General features: G+C 42.5%; 2 protein-coding genes across 6 annotated transcripts in view; one reads left to right on the top strand and one right to left on the bottom strand.

Annotated features, from left to right (window-relative positions):
• LOC110491501 overlaps positions 1 to 2,256 on the top strand; it is a 22,052-nt gene extending 19,796 nt beyond the window's left edge. For all 4 annotated transcript variants that reach the window (XM_021564993.2, XM_021564989.2, XM_021564990.2 and 1 more), the window contains 2 exons: positions 24 to 245; positions 728 to 2,256. In XM_021564993.2, coding sequence (XP_021420668.1) covers positions 24 to 245; positions 728 to 1,418 — 913 coding nt within the window. In that variant the 3' untranslated portion in view covers positions 1,419 to 2,256. The remainder of the gene's footprint in view (positions 1 to 23; positions 246 to 727) is intronic.
• Positions 2,006 to 17,481, bottom strand: part of LOC110491502 (src kinase-associated phosphoprotein 1) — a 35,337-nt gene continuing 19,861 nt past the window's right edge. The window contains exons 12-13 of one of the 2 annotated variants that reach the window (XM_021564996.2): positions 5,671 to 5,774; positions 2,006 to 2,140 (exon numbers count right to left, since the gene is read on the bottom strand). In XM_021564996.2, the coding sequence (XP_021420671.2) occupies positions 5,682 to 5,774 (93 nt within the window). In that variant the 3' untranslated portion in view covers positions 2,006 to 2,140; positions 5,671 to 5,681. Of the gene's footprint in view, positions 2,141 to 2,598; positions 5,025 to 5,670; positions 5,775 to 17,481 lie in introns of those variants that run through there. The other variant, XM_021564995.2, reaches the window with a different exon arrangement.

Genomic DNA, 17,481 nt, shown 5'->3' on the forward strand with positions numbered 1-17,481 from the left:
GTACGTTGTTTGTCTTTCTTCAGAGTGTGTAGCATGACAGTATGTCTGTCAGATAGCCAGCTCCACCTCTTCCTGCAAACCCAACTGCCGGTTGGTCACATCCGGGACTGTGTGCAGGGCCACACCCCCTACACTGTGACGGAGGCCATTCTCACCTACGGCTCATCCAATCAGGGCCGGGTTCCAGAAGAGGACTCAGCCCAGGACCCGAGTCTTACTCCAGTTCCTTATGAGTCCATGGAGTGGTAAGACTGGAGTGTCAACAGACCAAATAGCACAACTGTAGGCCAGCATTCAATCCGGTCCGCATAACTAATTTCCGATTGAGCCAACATCTGCAGCGTTCACTTTGAATGCGATCTCCGTGACCGCCTTTATGGTGCCTAGCCGAAAAGGGCCGATTGGATTGAATCCCGGCAGATGAAATGTTTGGTAACAGAATGGTGGTTTGTGCTGTTTGTGGTAACAGAATGATGGCACAAATCTTTGCATCTGCACTGTGCTTCAAGCAAAGGGCTTTTTGTGGAAATTGTTAAGTAGTCCTTGTGCAGAGTTGTATGGTTTGTTTAACTTTACAATCATTGTATTTTTTTTATTTACATACATTTTAAAGTGAAAAATCAGTCTTGGCGTCAATTCGTTACCAAGACTTGCATTTCAGGTTTTACATGTCAGTATAAAGGTCTTGTTGAGTGTTGTTACTTCATGGCCTTCTCGTTCCCCACAGCCCTGTTCCTCATCTACCTACCCTGCGATGTGAAGAGCCCCTCACCCCTGTGAACCTCACCTCCAGTGAGCCAGAGGGCCTACGGACTGAGAAGTTCCTAGCTGACCCCCATGACATAGACGCTGTAGAGTTACAGCTCGGTGAGAACCCTTCCTCAGAGGTCACCCAAGAGGACCACGATGTAGTCCATGTAGAGGCCGCCCTGGAGACACACAGCCCAGTGGAGACCATCTTTAAGTGGGACGGCCATGAAGACTCTACCCTAGAAAGGCTCGACCATGAGGAGGTGATCCACCACCAAGGGGATTGTCTACAGCAGACACTTGTGGAAGCGCACTCTGAAAAGTACACCGGCTTGGAGGAAGACTGTGTAACGGACGTGAAGAATGAGAGGGTCATTGAGGAGACCCATACAGACACGACTACACAGACAATCCCTCCCAAACAGAGTAGCCCAGAGCTAGACATCCATGAGGAAACCCCTCAAGATGGCCTAAGGGAGACCGTTCTAGAGGACCTTAACCCTGCGGAGGAAGCTCAAGAAACAACCTCCGAAGGGGACAGTGACAAAGACACAGTAACAGCCATTGCGCTGGACAGCCAAGGACACATGGATGAGATCAACTCCCATGTAGAGATCAGCCTAGAGGTGGAAAGTGTTGATGACTCAACCCAAGAGGTAGAAAATTGAGACGTTGCAACCCAAAAGGTAGAAATTGATGACTCAACTTGAGGTGGAAAGTGGCGATGAGGCAACCCAAGGGAAGACTCCCTTAGACATTCAACAAGTAGATAATCAGCTGGACACAACAGAAGAGGTTGATAGTGACGAGGAAATTAATGGAGAGGACGGGGAAAGTCTTGGGAATGGGGAGACTACAACATCCGATGGGAGTAATAAGGAGAGCGACAACAAGGACACGAGACAAATGGCTACATGGAGTCAGCTCCTGAGAAGGAACATCACAAAACAGACCACACAGAGGCAGAACAAGTCCTCAACAACAGACATTCTAAAGCCCGAAACTAACCAAGATCCCTCACATGAAGAAATAACACCTGAGGTACCCAATGCTCAGCGGAACAATGGTGTCAGTCGGAGAGGGAATTAGTCTAACTCAACCGGCTGTGTTGCCCCAATGGCATTAATGTGGCAAATAATTTGGCAGTTAATTCACATGCCTTCTGAATGCTGTGTGATCCAGAACTGTGATGCTGTTAAAACGTGATTACGTGAGTTTGGTGTGGGTGAATGTTACTCAAGACACTTGCAACTTATCATGCAATCCACTTTGACTGTGTTTTATTCATAAGTTCTGGGGTGGAAAAGTGTCATCCTTAGGCATTCTGTGTTGCTGTTGTGGGGCGGGTTTCTGGGTTCAGCTTGAACAAACGGGGTGAGTGTCGTTCCACCTAAAAACACAAGAATTGTGCTGAAATTATTTCTGTAGTTAGAAACAGGTTTCATTCCAGAAACATTATTTTGTGGAAATATCATTTGATCTCTGAGAAATAAATACAGTACCTAACATCCTATTTGAACCATCATTCTTCCTGACAAATGAGTAAGATGTGATCCAAATCCACCCATGGATCCCCCCACACTACACCAACCCCACCCCAATAACCAGTATACAGTATCAGTTCGCTATGTCTGACATGGAGCTGCGCCTTGTAGTATTGCTTTTTCATATTATGTAAAGTCGCTGTTCCTGACTGTCACACCATGTCATCAGTTTGGCTAGTCTCCTGTGTTTATTAAATGGATCACAACATTTTCTTTGCAACTTTGGGAAGTAAGCCAAAAGCTTTTGCTCATGATCATCCTCCCAATTCAAGCCAGTCCTTCAGTTTGTCCATCTCTTCGGCTTAATCTGTGTCCAGAAAATGAACCGTGTGTGTGGTTTATTCCCTTCAGAAAAGGTCTGGATTAGTTAGAACATCCCTGTTGAAAAAGCAAACCATCAGGCTACAGCAGTTCTACTGGTTTCAATGTTATGGTCTAATTGTCTTCAATGGTAAAAGTCCCAAACACACTGTACAGTGTTTTGCAATGTTGGGGATGTTTGTTCTCATATTCAGCCTTTTAACAGTGCATTAGTTTATTTAAGTGGCATAGCAGTTGTTGGAAGTACCCCTTTTATGTTATGTAGATGATTACCAGACAGTTTTTTCCACTTAGGTAGTTCATATAAGGATGTACAAGGGCAATATACCTACCTAAAAATAGTCAAAAATAAACTAGGAATGCACCTATTGATGACAATATTTCTGTGGAATATAATTGTACTTGGAAATAAAATGTTAGTGCCCTCCACTAATATTGGCACCCTTGGTAAATATGAGCAAAACGGGCTGTGAAAAAATGTCTGCCTTTCAAAATATTCACAAAAATCTAAGTAAAATGATTGAAATATTTTACTCTGAAACGTGTCAGAATTATTGGCACCCCTAGAAATTCTTATGAGTAAAATCTAACTGAAGTTTAAAGCAACTGGAGATGTTAACAATCGGCCTGGAAGAGGACGCATGTCTATATTGACCCCAAACACAGTGAGGAGGATGGTTCGAGTGGCCAAAAAATCTCCAAGGATCACAGCTGGAGAATTGCAGACATTAGTTGGGTCTTGGGGTCAGAAATTCTCCAAAACCACAATCAGACGCCACCTACGTAACCACAAGTTGTTTGGGATGGTTGCCATAGAAAAAAGGCATTTGCTGTCATCAAACAACAAACCCAAGCGCCTACAGTTTGTTAGAGGCGTCACAACAGATCCCGGGCTGTATCCCAACCGGCCATGATTGGGAGTCCCATAGGGCGGCGCACAATTGGCCCAGTGTCATCCGTGCTAGGGGAGGTTTTGGCTGGGGTAAGCCATCATTGTAAAATAAGAATTTGTTCTTAACTGACTTACCTAGTTAAATAAAGGTTAAATGTAAAAAATATTAAATCAAAACCTGACTGCATCTGCTAGAAAGCTTAAACTGGGCCGTGGTTGGATCATCCAGCAGGACAATGATCCAAAGCACACCTCAACACAAAAAAGGTTCACTAACCACAGAGTCAAGGTTTTGCCATGGCCATCCCAATCCACAACCTAAACCCCATAGAAAACCTTGCCGTGTCAGCTGAAGAGGAGAGTCCACAAGCATGTACCACGGAATCTGAAGGATCTGGAGAGATTCTGATCCCTTACCATGTGTTCTCCAACCTCATTATGCATTATAGGACAAGACTCAGTTATCAGTTAAGAGCAGTTATCTTGTCAAAGGGAGGTTGCACAAATTATTGAATGAAGGGGTTCCAATAATTGAGGCAGACATATATTTTAGAAAAATATTTGTTTTATGAATTTATTTTCTTATTTTCAATTATTTTACTTTAATTAAATGATAGATTTTTGTGAATATTTTGAATGAAAGACCAAGAGGATAAACAAAGACATTTCTTTCACAGCCAGTTTTGCTCATATTTACCAAGGGTGCCAATATTAGCGGAGGGCACTGTAGTTTTTTCCCCCACCTGTACTTTGCATCTGAGTCTATTTTAGTGCATTACATTTCAACATTTATTTAAGCCAGCACCTCGCCTAAATAGGTGTTTCTTTCGTTTCCAGACATTTATATTGCCATAGACTTTCATATGCACAGTCAAACAAGTTCTTATGTACATCATATTGTGGAATTTAAATATCTAACAATATTTTTACAGGCTCAAAAATAAATATGTTTTCTTATTGCAAATGATCAGGTATTCCAATTTCAAACACTTAATTAATTAGATTAATTAAAAATAATTAAATCGCACCAGGGAGCATGCCTGACCCCTTGTGGCCTACATATTTGAAGTCAGCATCAAAATAACAAGCACTGTAGCCTCAGACACAAGGCTGTTGAAGGCACCAGTTCGTATGCTTCATAATATGGAATAGACAGCCCCCCAGTTCACCAGAGGTGAGGATTTCCTATTTTTGTCACAGGGGCATAATGTTTCCTCAATGTCTGGCAATTTCCATTCACACACATGGGCACAAATACATTGGAAACAATTGAACAGAGGAAACCTTTTTGCGACATCAGCATTATCCAGAATTTGATGTATACACCAATCGCCTCAAAAGAACCATGGTAATGTAATTTATGCATGGAAATGAAGCATATTGTTACAAAAACATACAACAACAATGACACTAACAGCATAACGCTATATTACGAAATAATAGAAAAGGTCAATCTGTCATCAATCTCGAAGTGTTCGGTGTTGGGGATTGAGAATGTAGTCAGTCACATCACTCAACTGTGGAAGTAAGGCACAATACAGAGATAAACTGTCAGAGAGAAACATAGTCAAATCAAATGTATTTATAAAGCCCTTCTTACATCAGCTGATATCTCAAAGTGCTGTACAGAAACCCAGCCTAAAACCCCAAACAGCAAGCAATGCAGGTGTAGAAGCACGGTGGCCAGGAAAAACTCCCTAGAAAGGCCAGAACCTAGGAAGAAACCTAGAGAGGAACCAGGCTATGAGCCAGTCCTCTCCTGGCTGTGCCGGGTAGAGATTATAACAGAACATGGCCAAGATGTTCAAATGTTCATAGATGACCAGCAGGGTCAAATAACATATTTCCTGTAGTAGTGCAATATGATACTGTATGTTTTATCTGGCGTATAGTTAATATCGCTACGGAGTCATATTTCCCAATTCAATTATGTCAATGATGCTATAATTAAGCATTGCTGATAAAATGACACACCTTGGGTCTATGCAGTAATTGCAGTTCTACTTTCAGCCACCAGATGTCTTAAATGGCCAGTCCACTGCTGTGAATGTACACCTCTCCTGCTATTTCAATGGTTATCTCAATGGGTGTCAGGAGGCCTGTAAGGTACATTAGCCCATTATATCAGTCTGTAATCGTAACAATATGAGAGTGCTTCAGTACCTCTTGGGAGCTCAGAGGATGTAGGCAGGATGGAGGAAGTCTTTAGGGACAATACCGACGGTTCCGTTTAGCTCTCCGACCCACCAGCCATTGATGTTATACTCCTGGAACAGAGCGACACAAGCAGGGTGAGGAGGAGGAACAAGCACAATGATGCACAGTATACCATAGGAGAATCTCAATTGCATTCTCCTTGCGTCCTCTCTCCTTTCCTCACCGCCTCCCCAAAATTCACTGGAGGAGAAAACCAGGAGGTCCTTTCCCTCTGAACTTCTCCTCCAGTGGGTTTTGAGGAGAGAACGTGAGGAGTATACAAATGAGATTCTCCCTGTGTCATCATAGGTTTATAACAGAATTTAGCATGGCCTCAAAATGGCCCTTGATATCTTGTGTTGTCCTTATTACAGCATCTGAAACCCCAAGGCTAGCTTATATTGATCAGTCCATTTGTATGGGGTTTACATTTATAATGCATGTTTGTCAAATCTTTGCCCCCTCTCCTGGCTGTCTCTCTGGGCACTGCTGTGATAGATCCCACATCCTCTAATACAGAGAGCTCTGACACCTCACTACAGAGCCAAAGGAATGAGAAACAGACCTACTCCTAATGTCCGGTGGCTGGACAGAGATGATGTATAGACCAGTTAGAGCTCACTGAGCAGAGTGATGGCCCAGGCCTGACATGTTCTTAGAGCAAGTGAATTTAGCTACGATAAGCTGGTTATCCATCCAGATGTGGCGAACAGAGAACATTTTCATTCTGTCTGCTCGCCCACACAGAGCCCTGATTCAATGGAATGACAGGCTAATTGAAGGTGGAGTACTCCACTCACAATGGCTAATTCATGTGCTTGCTGATTTTAAGACAACTGAAGCAAGTATACACATTTTCTTTTGGAAAGGTACATGTTCTATTACCTGTGTGCATTTCTAAAACATGGCCCTAATACCTGAAGTCATAAAAACAAGTTTTATTGTGGAAATCTAGCTTGAATAGTAATCTATAAAAGGAGAGAAACAGACAGATTGGGGCATCAGAGAGTAGGAACGAAACAGTTTCTCTCCCACGGGGCTGTCGCAGATCCATTCCTCCAACCCCAGTGACAGAAAGTTGTATTCATCTCCCTGGCCCATCTGTGCAGCCAGACAGTCCAACGTCCTCCCTGAGAAAGCTCTTTTTGATTATCAGCGCCGCCATTTTAATACAACAGCTACATCGCCAGTGTTCCAATGGCAGCGAAGGTCTGTCAAGCGTGCCAACTCCATCTTCTTCGCTGCTTACTACGGGTTCATCCAGAGTACGCCTGCTGGAAGGGGAGGTCTCGTATAGAGAGAAGCACAGGGAGTAAATGTATTCTTATGACAATGCCCTAACTTCAATCTCTCCCACCTCCTACAGATTTCCCCCCTTTAATTTGGTGTAATGCGTATCTGAATTTTGGATAGAATGATCTTTAATTCTCAGGAGAAAATACAGTGGGGTTATGGATAACACCTTTCTGTGGGCACCAAGGATGCCATGCCATTTCCATACCAAGACATTGTTCTTCAATTGTAAAATAATCAAGAGGCCCTTCATGATGTTTTCTGTGCAGTGGTGTACTTACCATTAGGCAGAAGAGGAATTTCCCTCAGGCCTCACATCATCAGGGGCCTCATGAACTGGGCATAATAAAACCCCAAAATAGTAGTAACAAAATATATTTATTTTTGTATCTCATAACAGCTGCCTATGAATGACATGAATGATTGATTGAGATATGTTGAAGTAAGTTACATTAAGATTAGAGGAGGCTGGTGGGAGAAGCTACAGGAGGACAGATGGAATGGTCCAAAACACATCAAACACATGGAAACAACGTGTTTGACTCCGTTCCATTGACTCCAATACAGCCATTACAATGAGCTGTCCTCCTATAGCTCCTCCCACCAGCCTCCTCTGGTTATTAAGCTAGATAAAACAGGACTCTCACAGCTCGGCAGTTGATTATATAAAGCCTTACTATAGCCTATACCTCAGTCATGAGCAAAATAATACAATTGATTTAGGCTACAATAATTATTATTACATGAATTATTGCATGCTAAATGTTTCTGATCGGTGATAGATGAGCAAACAAATAAATTAACTACCACCTCCACTTATTTGCCCAGCCAGAGAGCAGTTAAGCGAATATACAGACGGAGATTCAGTGAAACAAAATCACATTGATTATCAGACAAATCCGGAGTAGGCCAGGCTACAACGCGAGTGAATAGCAAAATCCGCTTGTTAAACTACATAACATGCTAGCAGAATGTTCTGATCATTATATATAACAGAATAGAGACAACACTTCAACATAGCTAACATTTTCCCAGGGTAATTGTAGGCTAACCAAATATGCAAACAGACATTCAGGGAAAACTAAAATCTGACACTAATTGACTTATCAAGATGAGTCCCCCACGCTTGTCTCAAAGCAGGCGACGGCGTTTTGCCAATCAAAACAGTGCTGACATTTTCATCTAGTTGACCACACACGGGTATTACCTCCATTTTAGTATAACGATTGGATATGACTTTGGGAGTTTCAGTAGGCCTATACGCAACAATTTGATACATGCCTTCAATTGCATTAGCCTACTTTATTCTAATTATTCCAATATTGAGTTTGCCTCCTCACTTTTCCAAGACAAGGGCTGTTTCATTTTCTCCTCACTCCGCTGCCGCCCGCCTCTGTGGCATTGTTCTCTACACCATCAACAGGCCTATTTTTGTAGAAATCTGTATTTTTTTTCCGGTTCGGGCTTACATTTCTGTGATGTTGGATCGGGCTCAGACTCTGCCTGGGGCCTCCAAATCGCTAAGTCTGCCCGTGTTTGAGTGCCCTGAATGTGTATCTTATCAGCTACTGTGTGTTGGGAGGAGGTGAGGGAGGACAAAACAGCGCCATATTGTGGCGGTGCGTTGACTCGTTGACCTCCCTTTGACTCCTTCACCGAGAGGGAGCAAATGAACGTGGGCAGAGCTAAGAAAGAGAGGGAGTGAGCAAGTTGCCATGACAACACCTGCAGTACACCAGCAGCATCGTTTATTTACCACTCAAGGGTCTGGCTAATGGTGGCAGGAGGACAGATTGACTGCTAACGATGCCTGAAGAGGGAGAAGGTTGGTTTGACTGTCTCTCATGCAGGAGAAGGAGCACTTTGTATGCCTGCCAGGTCACCGTGACAGCTACATTACCCTATTCCCTAACTCCTCCTCGAGCTATGCATTCAATCCTTTTGTAGAACATCAGGTTCTGCTCACGCTGCATAGTCATATTCTGCCTTTTTACAATTTCTCTTGATGTATAAACAACACATAGACACGGACGCGCAAGCAAACAGACATTCACACACGTACAGTACATACACACTCACGGACACACACGTACGCAGGAGGATTGCTAATAAGACTGACACATGAGGCATCTGCCCTCCGCTACCAGCTGACTGAAGCAGGCCTTGGGCGTGATGGAGCACAGGAAGTCTCTCATTGCCCTGCCGCTGAACCCGCCGCCTGGGTGTTACAATCTCTCCCTCCTCACCGCCACCCTCCATCTCCCTCCCTTCTTTCTCTCTCTAGCTCCCTCTCCCTCTCTCTATTTCGCTCTCATCCACAAGGGAAGTCATGAGGCACACACTGCAGTGCTGCGTCTCTCTCCACTAGCCACCCTAACAAAGAAACAGACACCTCTAACAAACCTCAGCTCCTGATCTATTCAACACCATATCTAGTCGAAGAATTTTGCTCACACAGGTGGACTGGACTTCCTTAGGTGTTCTGGAAATATTGTTGTACACACACGTATCCGAACGTTTGTGTGGGGGGGGGGGAGTATACTTATTTTGATAAATATGAATATTCAAAATAAATTCCAGCAATGCCTGTTTAGAGATTTGGACACAATGTTTTTTTAGAGTTGGTGATTTCTTTGTACAAAATCTTCTAAATGTTTTGATCCCTGTAATAAACAGGCAATCTAGTAATTTAATCAATGCGAGGGATTCAAAGTCGAGAGATGACTGCGCATCAGAGCCGTCTAAAATATGAAGGAGCAAATCAAAAATAATTGAAAAAATAAACAAGCCGCTTCTCTTCTAAGGCCGTTTTGGGATTACAGGATGGCTCTTTAACTTAATAGCAATTTAAAGTGGATTTGTGTATGCCACTGAGTGTCTGTAATGATAGCTGTTTACGCCGCCCCTCATTTATAATAATTAGGCAGAATGGATAGGGGTTGCTCAGGCACAGTTCTGGGCTATTGGCTGGGCCTGAATAATGACCTTACTGTAGTTGACCGGTAGATGACCGCTGCCTCCTACATGACCCCAAACCCCAGACTCTGCTCTCTCTCCCCCTGCTACTTTGGGTGGTAAATAAGGCGTCTTTCCCTGTCTATAGCCACAAAAGCAGCGAGGGAATTTAAAGGGATGTGTGACAGAGACAATTATATATAAGGTCACACAAAGGGATGAAAGGTTCTTCCTTTGTGTCTTTCTTGCTTGACTTTTCCATCTGATTGTTTTTCCTCCCTCTCCCCTTTCTTCCACCACATTCACATGGTGGGACCTACGGGCAATGGGCCAACTGGGGTTGTCATGGGTTTGAGGCAGTTGAGGATATGAGAATATGGCCCTATGGAAATAAAATACTCCCATATTGCCTACACTAATCACATAAAATGTAATACAAACGAATGCAACTTAGGTAGGCTACAATTCCATGTGTATAGCCTCGCTATTGTTATTTTACTGCTGCTCTTTAATTATTTGTTACTTTTATTTCTTGATTTTTTGGGGGGTATTTTTCTTAAAACTGCAATGTTGGTTAAGAGCTTATAAGTAAGCATTTCACTGTACGGTCTACACCTGTTGTATTCGGTGCATGTGACAAATACAATTTGATTTGATTAATTTTCTCTAAATTTACAACAAGATAGATGTAATGAGAATAATCAAATCAGTTAGTTCTGCTTTAATAGCATTAATAAGGGCTTTTAATTAACTTAATCAATTCTAAATTGTGTTTGTGATTTTTCCTCTAGATGCAAACTTCAACATAATTGATAGCCATTTACTTAGGGTAAAGTTCATGTTGATTTAAGAGTGGGACATAGCCTACTAGCGTAAATCAGTCTCAGAGTGTGTGTGTTGTCAACTGTGAAGCGTTCTCAGTATTATCAGTTAGTTTCGCACTGAAGTCAGCCACTAGATGTCCCCAGTGTCCATGTTCTTGATGGCGCTAACGAGCCATTGAAGACTGGAGGAGGCCGGCATGGAACAGTTTCTCTCTCTCTCTCTCTCTTGCTCTCTAATTTCAATTTATGGGCTTTGTTGGCATAGGGAACATATGTTAACATTGCCAATACAAGTGAAATAGATAATAAACAATTAACTGTAAACATTACACTTACAAAAGTTCCAAAAATAATAAAGGCATTCCAAATGTCATATTATGTATATATACAGTCTTGTAATTATGTGCAAATAGTTAAAAGTACAAAAAGGAAAATATATAAACATAAATATGGGTTATATTTACAATGGTGTTTGTTCTTCACTGGCTGCCCTTTTCTTGTGGCAACAGGTCACAAATCATGCTGCTGTGATGGCACACTGTGGAATTTCACCCAATAGATATGGCAGTTTATCAACATTGGCTTTGTTTTAGAATTCTTTGTGGGTCTGTGTAATCTGAGGGAAATATGTGTCTCTAATATGGTCATACATTTGGCAGGAGGTTAGGAAGTGTGCACATAGCCTGTCTTCTCTTGACAGCCAGGTCTGCCTTTGGCGGTCTTTCTCAATAGCAAGGCTATGCTCACTGAGTCTGTACATAGTCAAAGATTTCCTTAATTTTGGGTCAGTCATAGTGGTCAGGTATTCTGCCACTGTGTATTCTCTGTTTTAGGGCCAAATAGCATTCTAGTTTGCTCTGTTTTTTGTCAATTCTTTCCAATGTGTCAAGTAATTATCTTTTTGTTTTCTCATGATTTGGTTGGGTCTAATTGTGTTGCTTTCCTGGGGCTCTGTGGGGTCTGTTTGTGAACAGAGCCCCAGAACCAGCTTGCTTAGGGGCTCTTCTCCAGGTTACTTTCTCTGTAGGTGATGGCTTTGTTATGGAAGGTTTGGGAATCACTTCCTTTTAGGTGGTTGTAGAATTTAACAGCTCTTTTCTGGATTTTGATAATTAGCGGGTATCGGCCTAATTCTGCTCTGCATGCATTATTTGGTGTTTTACATTGTACACTGAGGATATTTTTGCAGAATTCTGCATGCAGAGTCTCAATTTGGTGTTTGTCCCATTTTGTGAATTATTGGTTGGTGAGCGGACCCCAGACAACACAACCATAAAGGGCAATGGGTTCTATAACGGATTCAAGTATTTTTAGCCAGATCCTAATTGGTATGTTGAATTTTATGTTCCTTTTGATGGTTCCTTTCTTGCCTTGTCTCTCTGATTGTTCACAGCTTTGTGGAAGTTACCTGTGGTGCTGATGTTTAGGCCAAGATATTTATAGTTTTTTTGTGTGCTCTAGGGCAACGATGTCTAGATGGAATTTGTATTTGTGATCCTGGCAACTGGACCTTTTTTGGAACACCATTATTTTTGTCTTACTGAGATTTACTGTCAGGGCCCAGGTGTGACAGAATGAGTGCAGAAGATCTAGGTGCTGCTATAGGCCCTCCTTGGTTGGCGACAATGAGGGCCTCTCTCCCGCCCCCTAGCTCTCTCTCTGCTTGTGAGGTGCACTCCCCGGGTGGACAGAGCAGAGTGGGGAAGAGAGATCAGAGAGAGGGGTAGATAGATAGATAGATAGATAGATAGATAGATAGATAGATAGATAGATAGATAGATAGATAGATAGATAGATAGATAGATAGATAGATAGATAGATAGATAGATAGATAGATAGATAGATAGATAGATAGATAGATAGAGAGTGAGAGAGAGAGAGAGAGAGAGAGAGAGAGAGAGAGTGAGAGAGAGAGAGAGCAGAGGGAGCAGAGAGATTGCAGTGTTTGCTAAAGTTTAAAGGAGCCTGGATGGGTTTACATCGTAAATCTCTCTCCACTCCAACCCTGCCATTCTACAAGAGTGCCTCTGGGAATACCGGAATGTGGCAGCTGACCTGTGGAGCTGTCTTCTGATTCCAGCTAGCTACATAAATTATAGTCCTGGAATGCAGGACAACCCAATGGAGTAGTGAGAAACATGCTTAGGAGTCAATATAAGCAATACGGATGTTAGGAGAGCAAAGATGTACTAATTGCAGACATTTTGTCTGCAAATTCATGATATATTGTACATATACAATAAACAGGCCCAACCTGTCAGTTCTGCGTAATGAGAACTCAAAACAGTTAGCATTTTCATATGAATAAGTAGGCTCTATCCAGTAGTTAGTATAGTATATCCAAAAATGATATAAAAATGGTCAAGTGTAAAATAGTATGGATCTTTATCAGGAGAATCTATAACAACAAAAAAATCCCACACTCTAAAATGTCATTGCAAAGCCAAAAGCTATAGAAGACAGTGTAAGCTCTCAGCAATAAAAGGCCAGTGCAAAGACAAGATAGTTGCTATGTGTTTCTTTGTGGACGGGAGACTGGGAGCCAAGTTCATCATCCGTGAACCCAGCGGCAGACTCTGCCAGATTAATCTAGTAAAACGAATGGAACGAATACGAGTTGTGGCTTTACTCATATATTTACTTTCCCACTGACACACACACACACACACACACACACACACACACACACACACACACACACACACACACACACACACACACACACACACACACACTCACACTCACACTCACACTCACACTCACACTCACACTCCTCACACACAAAAAAATGCACCTCTTTACAGTAAGTTCTCGCTAGATCAATAATGATTGATGGGGGCTCTTTGTATAATCGTCATGTTCTACTCAGTTCACAGCCATACGACACAGTGCCTGTGGCTAGCCCCTAGCCTGGTCTGCACTCCGGTAGTCAATCAAATCGCAGCTTAAAAATAACAGTTTGTTAGCACCATTGATTTAGCACTTAGAGCGTGTCCTTTCTACCTTGTAATTATGGTCAGTGTTGACATAGAGCCCATACACTCAGCCTCCCCCCAGCACCCTAAGCCTCGGTTCAGGAGAATTTATGGGTCTTAGTTTTATATGGCCATTTTATGTCTGTGTTCCCCAGTTAGAGCAAAGCTTGAGCTGCAGCCAAGGGCCTGTATTTCATTCCTCGAGGTCAGGGTTCCAAGGAAACCCCCGTTCAACTAAATAGTCTGCTCCACTGTTGAACCAGACGGAACAGGGATTCCCCTCCCTTAAGGCTCATTAAAACACACGATTGCCATGTAGTGTCCTAATCATGTCATTAATGTCATTCATGAGGGAAATATGATACAAGGTTATGACTCTGAATGGGGCATGAGTGGACTCATGTCACACTAAACCAAAACCTTCCATTCAGAAACAGACAGGAAGGAATTACCTCTAAATGAATTACAATGAGGTCCTCACTTTTAATCCATCAAGGGACTGTTATAATGCTCTGTAGACTATCGTGTTATTATGAAGACTAAGGGGAAAAGCTTGGCAAAACAAGAGTAATCTGTGTCACTAAAGCTGTGTACCAGACAGTACAGCTACAACCAACCAAGAGTCGGTCTGTTACAGTGAAAGGTAGGTAACCCAACACCTACACCAAAAGGTAATACTGTAGAACTCTGGTAAAGTCTTCCTGATACACCTCCAATAGATTCAGAGCAGGTGGCTTTATTCTTCTTCTAGGAAAAAATGTAATGGGTCGTTTTGACATTCCCCTATAAACTAGTACCCATAGGGCTCTATTTTCGGCTGGTGTTAAACCACGCTCGTTGGCAATTTCAACCAGTTAAAGCCGGTGCTCTGCTATTTTACAACCCTTGCACCAGGATTGGTAGTTTAGCTGTCATATATCAGCTCGCTTGCGCTGGGGTGGGAGGGGTGGCAATACCTGAGGTGTGTGCTTAGAAAGTGTCAATTTCAGGAAGTGTTGGTGGGGATATTTAAGACCAAACAAAGGCTGATCTTAGAGGTAACATGTTGGTTATGGTAAGGATTTTGTCCTGCGGAAGTGCTACCTATCTACCCGTGACGCACAGTGCCCATATGCTCATGGAAAAAGAGAGGAGATGTGCTTTTTGTGACGGTAACCCTCGTATATATAAAATGTATATATATTTTTTTTCCATTTCGCATCATTTGTTGAAAAATCAAGCATAGCCTCCCCTCAATGAAGGCTGTTTTTCTATCATGCCCAATGCATTCAACAAGTAGGCCTACTAGAAGCCAAGCCTATCAATAAAGGCTTTGGCTCCTGAGACTGCTTTGAAATAAATCACCAAAGCTTTATTAAAGGCCCAATGCAGACATATTTATATCAATATCAAATCATTTTTGGGTAATAGTTTTCCATTAAAATGGACAAAAATAGCTTTATAGCAAAAAACAACAAAACACGACACTATATATATATATATATATATATATATGCAAAAGTATGTGGACCCCTTTCAAATTAGTGGATTCGGCTGTTTCAGCCACACCGTTGCTAACGGGTGTATAAAATCAAGCATACAGCCATGCATTCTCCATAGACAAACATTGGCAAGAGAATGGCCTTACTGAAGAGCTCAGTCACAGTCCACGTGGCACCGTCATAGGATGCCACCTTTCCAACAAGTCAGTTCGTCAAATTTCTGCCCTGCTACAGCCACCCAGGTCAACTGTTAGTGCTGTTATTGAGAAACAACGGCTCAGCCGCAAAGTGGTAGGCCACACAAGCTCACAGAACAGGACCGCGGAGTGCTGAAGCGGTTAAAAATGGTCTATCCTCTGTAGCAACACCCACTAGCAACGTCAGCAACATTCGCCGGGAGCTTCATGAAATGGGTTTCCATGGATGAGCAGCCGCACTGCCTAGCCTAAGATCACTATGCGCAATGCCAAGCGTCGGCTGAAGTGGTGTAAAGCTCGCCGTCATTGGACTCTGGAGCAGTGGAAACGTGTTCTATGGAGTGATGAATCACGCGTCACAATCTGGCAGTCCGACGGACAAATCTGGGTTTTGCCTGATGCCAGGAGAACGCTACCTGCCCCAATTTATAGTGCCAACTATAAAGTTTGGTGGGGGTGAAATAATGGTCTGGGGCTGTTTTTCATGGTTCAGACTAGGCCCCTTAGTTCCAGTGAAAGGAAATCTTAACGCTACAGCATACAATGACATTCTAGACGATTCTGTGCTTCCAACTTTGTGGCAACAGTTTGGGGAAGGCCTTTTCCTGTTTCAGCATGACAATGCCCACGTGCACAAAGCGAGGTCCATACAGAAATGGTTTGTCGAGATCAGTGTGGGAGAACTTGGCTGGCCTACACAGAGCTCTAACCTCAACCCTATCGAACACCTTTGGGATGAATTGGAACACCGACTGCGAGCCAGACCTAATCACCCAACATCAGTGCCTGACCTCAACGATTATTTTGTAGCTGAATGGAAGCAAGTCCCTGCAGCAATGTTCCAACATCTAGTGGAAAACTTTCCCAGAAGAGTGGAGGCTGTTATAACAGCACAGGGGGACTAACTCCATATTAAAGCTCATGATTTTGGTATGAGATGTTCGATGAGCAGGTGTCCACATACTTTTGGTAATGTAGTGTATTTCTCAAGGAAGAATTTTGCTAGGACTGTCTGGGAGTGGTCTGAGTGGGGAGGGAAAACTTCAAACTAGCTCTTATTGGCAGAAAGTTTTGGAACTCTCTTTATTATTGGTCTAATTAACCAATTAACAGCCTGGCGATGCCACCAGGCAAGCTGAAACTCCAGCCCATGCAAATCAGGCTGATTAGAAGATCCTGTGTAAGTTGTATTTTCAACCAGCAACTATCAGGAAAAAACACTGATCCATTTTTTTCTCTCACACTTTTACAGTCTTAGTTTCATCACCTGTTGTACAATAGCATACAAAACAAAGTCAAAATATAATTTTGACTGCACTGGGACTTTAAAAGATTAAGTTTGGGAACAGAAAAACATTGAGCTGACATCCCCTTTTTTGTTGTAGCCTATTGTACATTATTTTAGCCATTCTTTCATTTGTCTTGTTCAAATATCCATCCCCATTTCCATAGAGCACCTCTCATCTGGTTACCAAAGACGGGCTGCTCCAAACATATTTAAATGATTCCGTTATATAATGCCATATCAACTGTTGGCCTAGGCTATATCGAGAACATGCCTCACACATACAGTACCATTTACAAGAGCCTAGTATTTTTATTTGAGGAGAAGTGCGATGCGTAAAGACCTTGAAGCCAATTACAACGTTGACTGCCAACACTCCAAACATTTTGAGCAAAAACTGGATGTTTTAAAAAAAACTTTTACTATTACTTGTTACTGTAGCCTATGCTATTTAATAAACTGTAGTATCAATCCACAATGTACTGGTTTTAGAATATTTCTGTGCCCTGAGCTGAATTGGAGATGATGACAACGCAAAGACCGTCAATAACCTCCAGAACTTGAGACAGCAGCATGCGGTATTAAGTCATGACACACGTTGATTGGCCAGTGCGTGGCCAAGCCCTCCTCACACCTAAAATGTATTTTTTCGCGCCACCGCCAACTATGAATATAGCAACAAATATTTCAGACACACCCCCTGTCCTAGATGTACCATTGTGTTAGGTTTGTTAAAGACACTTCTAATTCTGACACTGCAGAGGAGAC

Source organism: Oncorhynchus mykiss, chromosome 16 (genome assembly GCF_013265735.2).
Source record: "Oncorhynchus mykiss isolate Arlee chromosome 16, USDA_OmykA_1.1, whole genome shotgun sequence".
Lineage (NCBI taxonomy): Eukaryota > Metazoa > Chordata > Actinopteri > Salmoniformes > Salmonidae > Oncorhynchus > Oncorhynchus mykiss.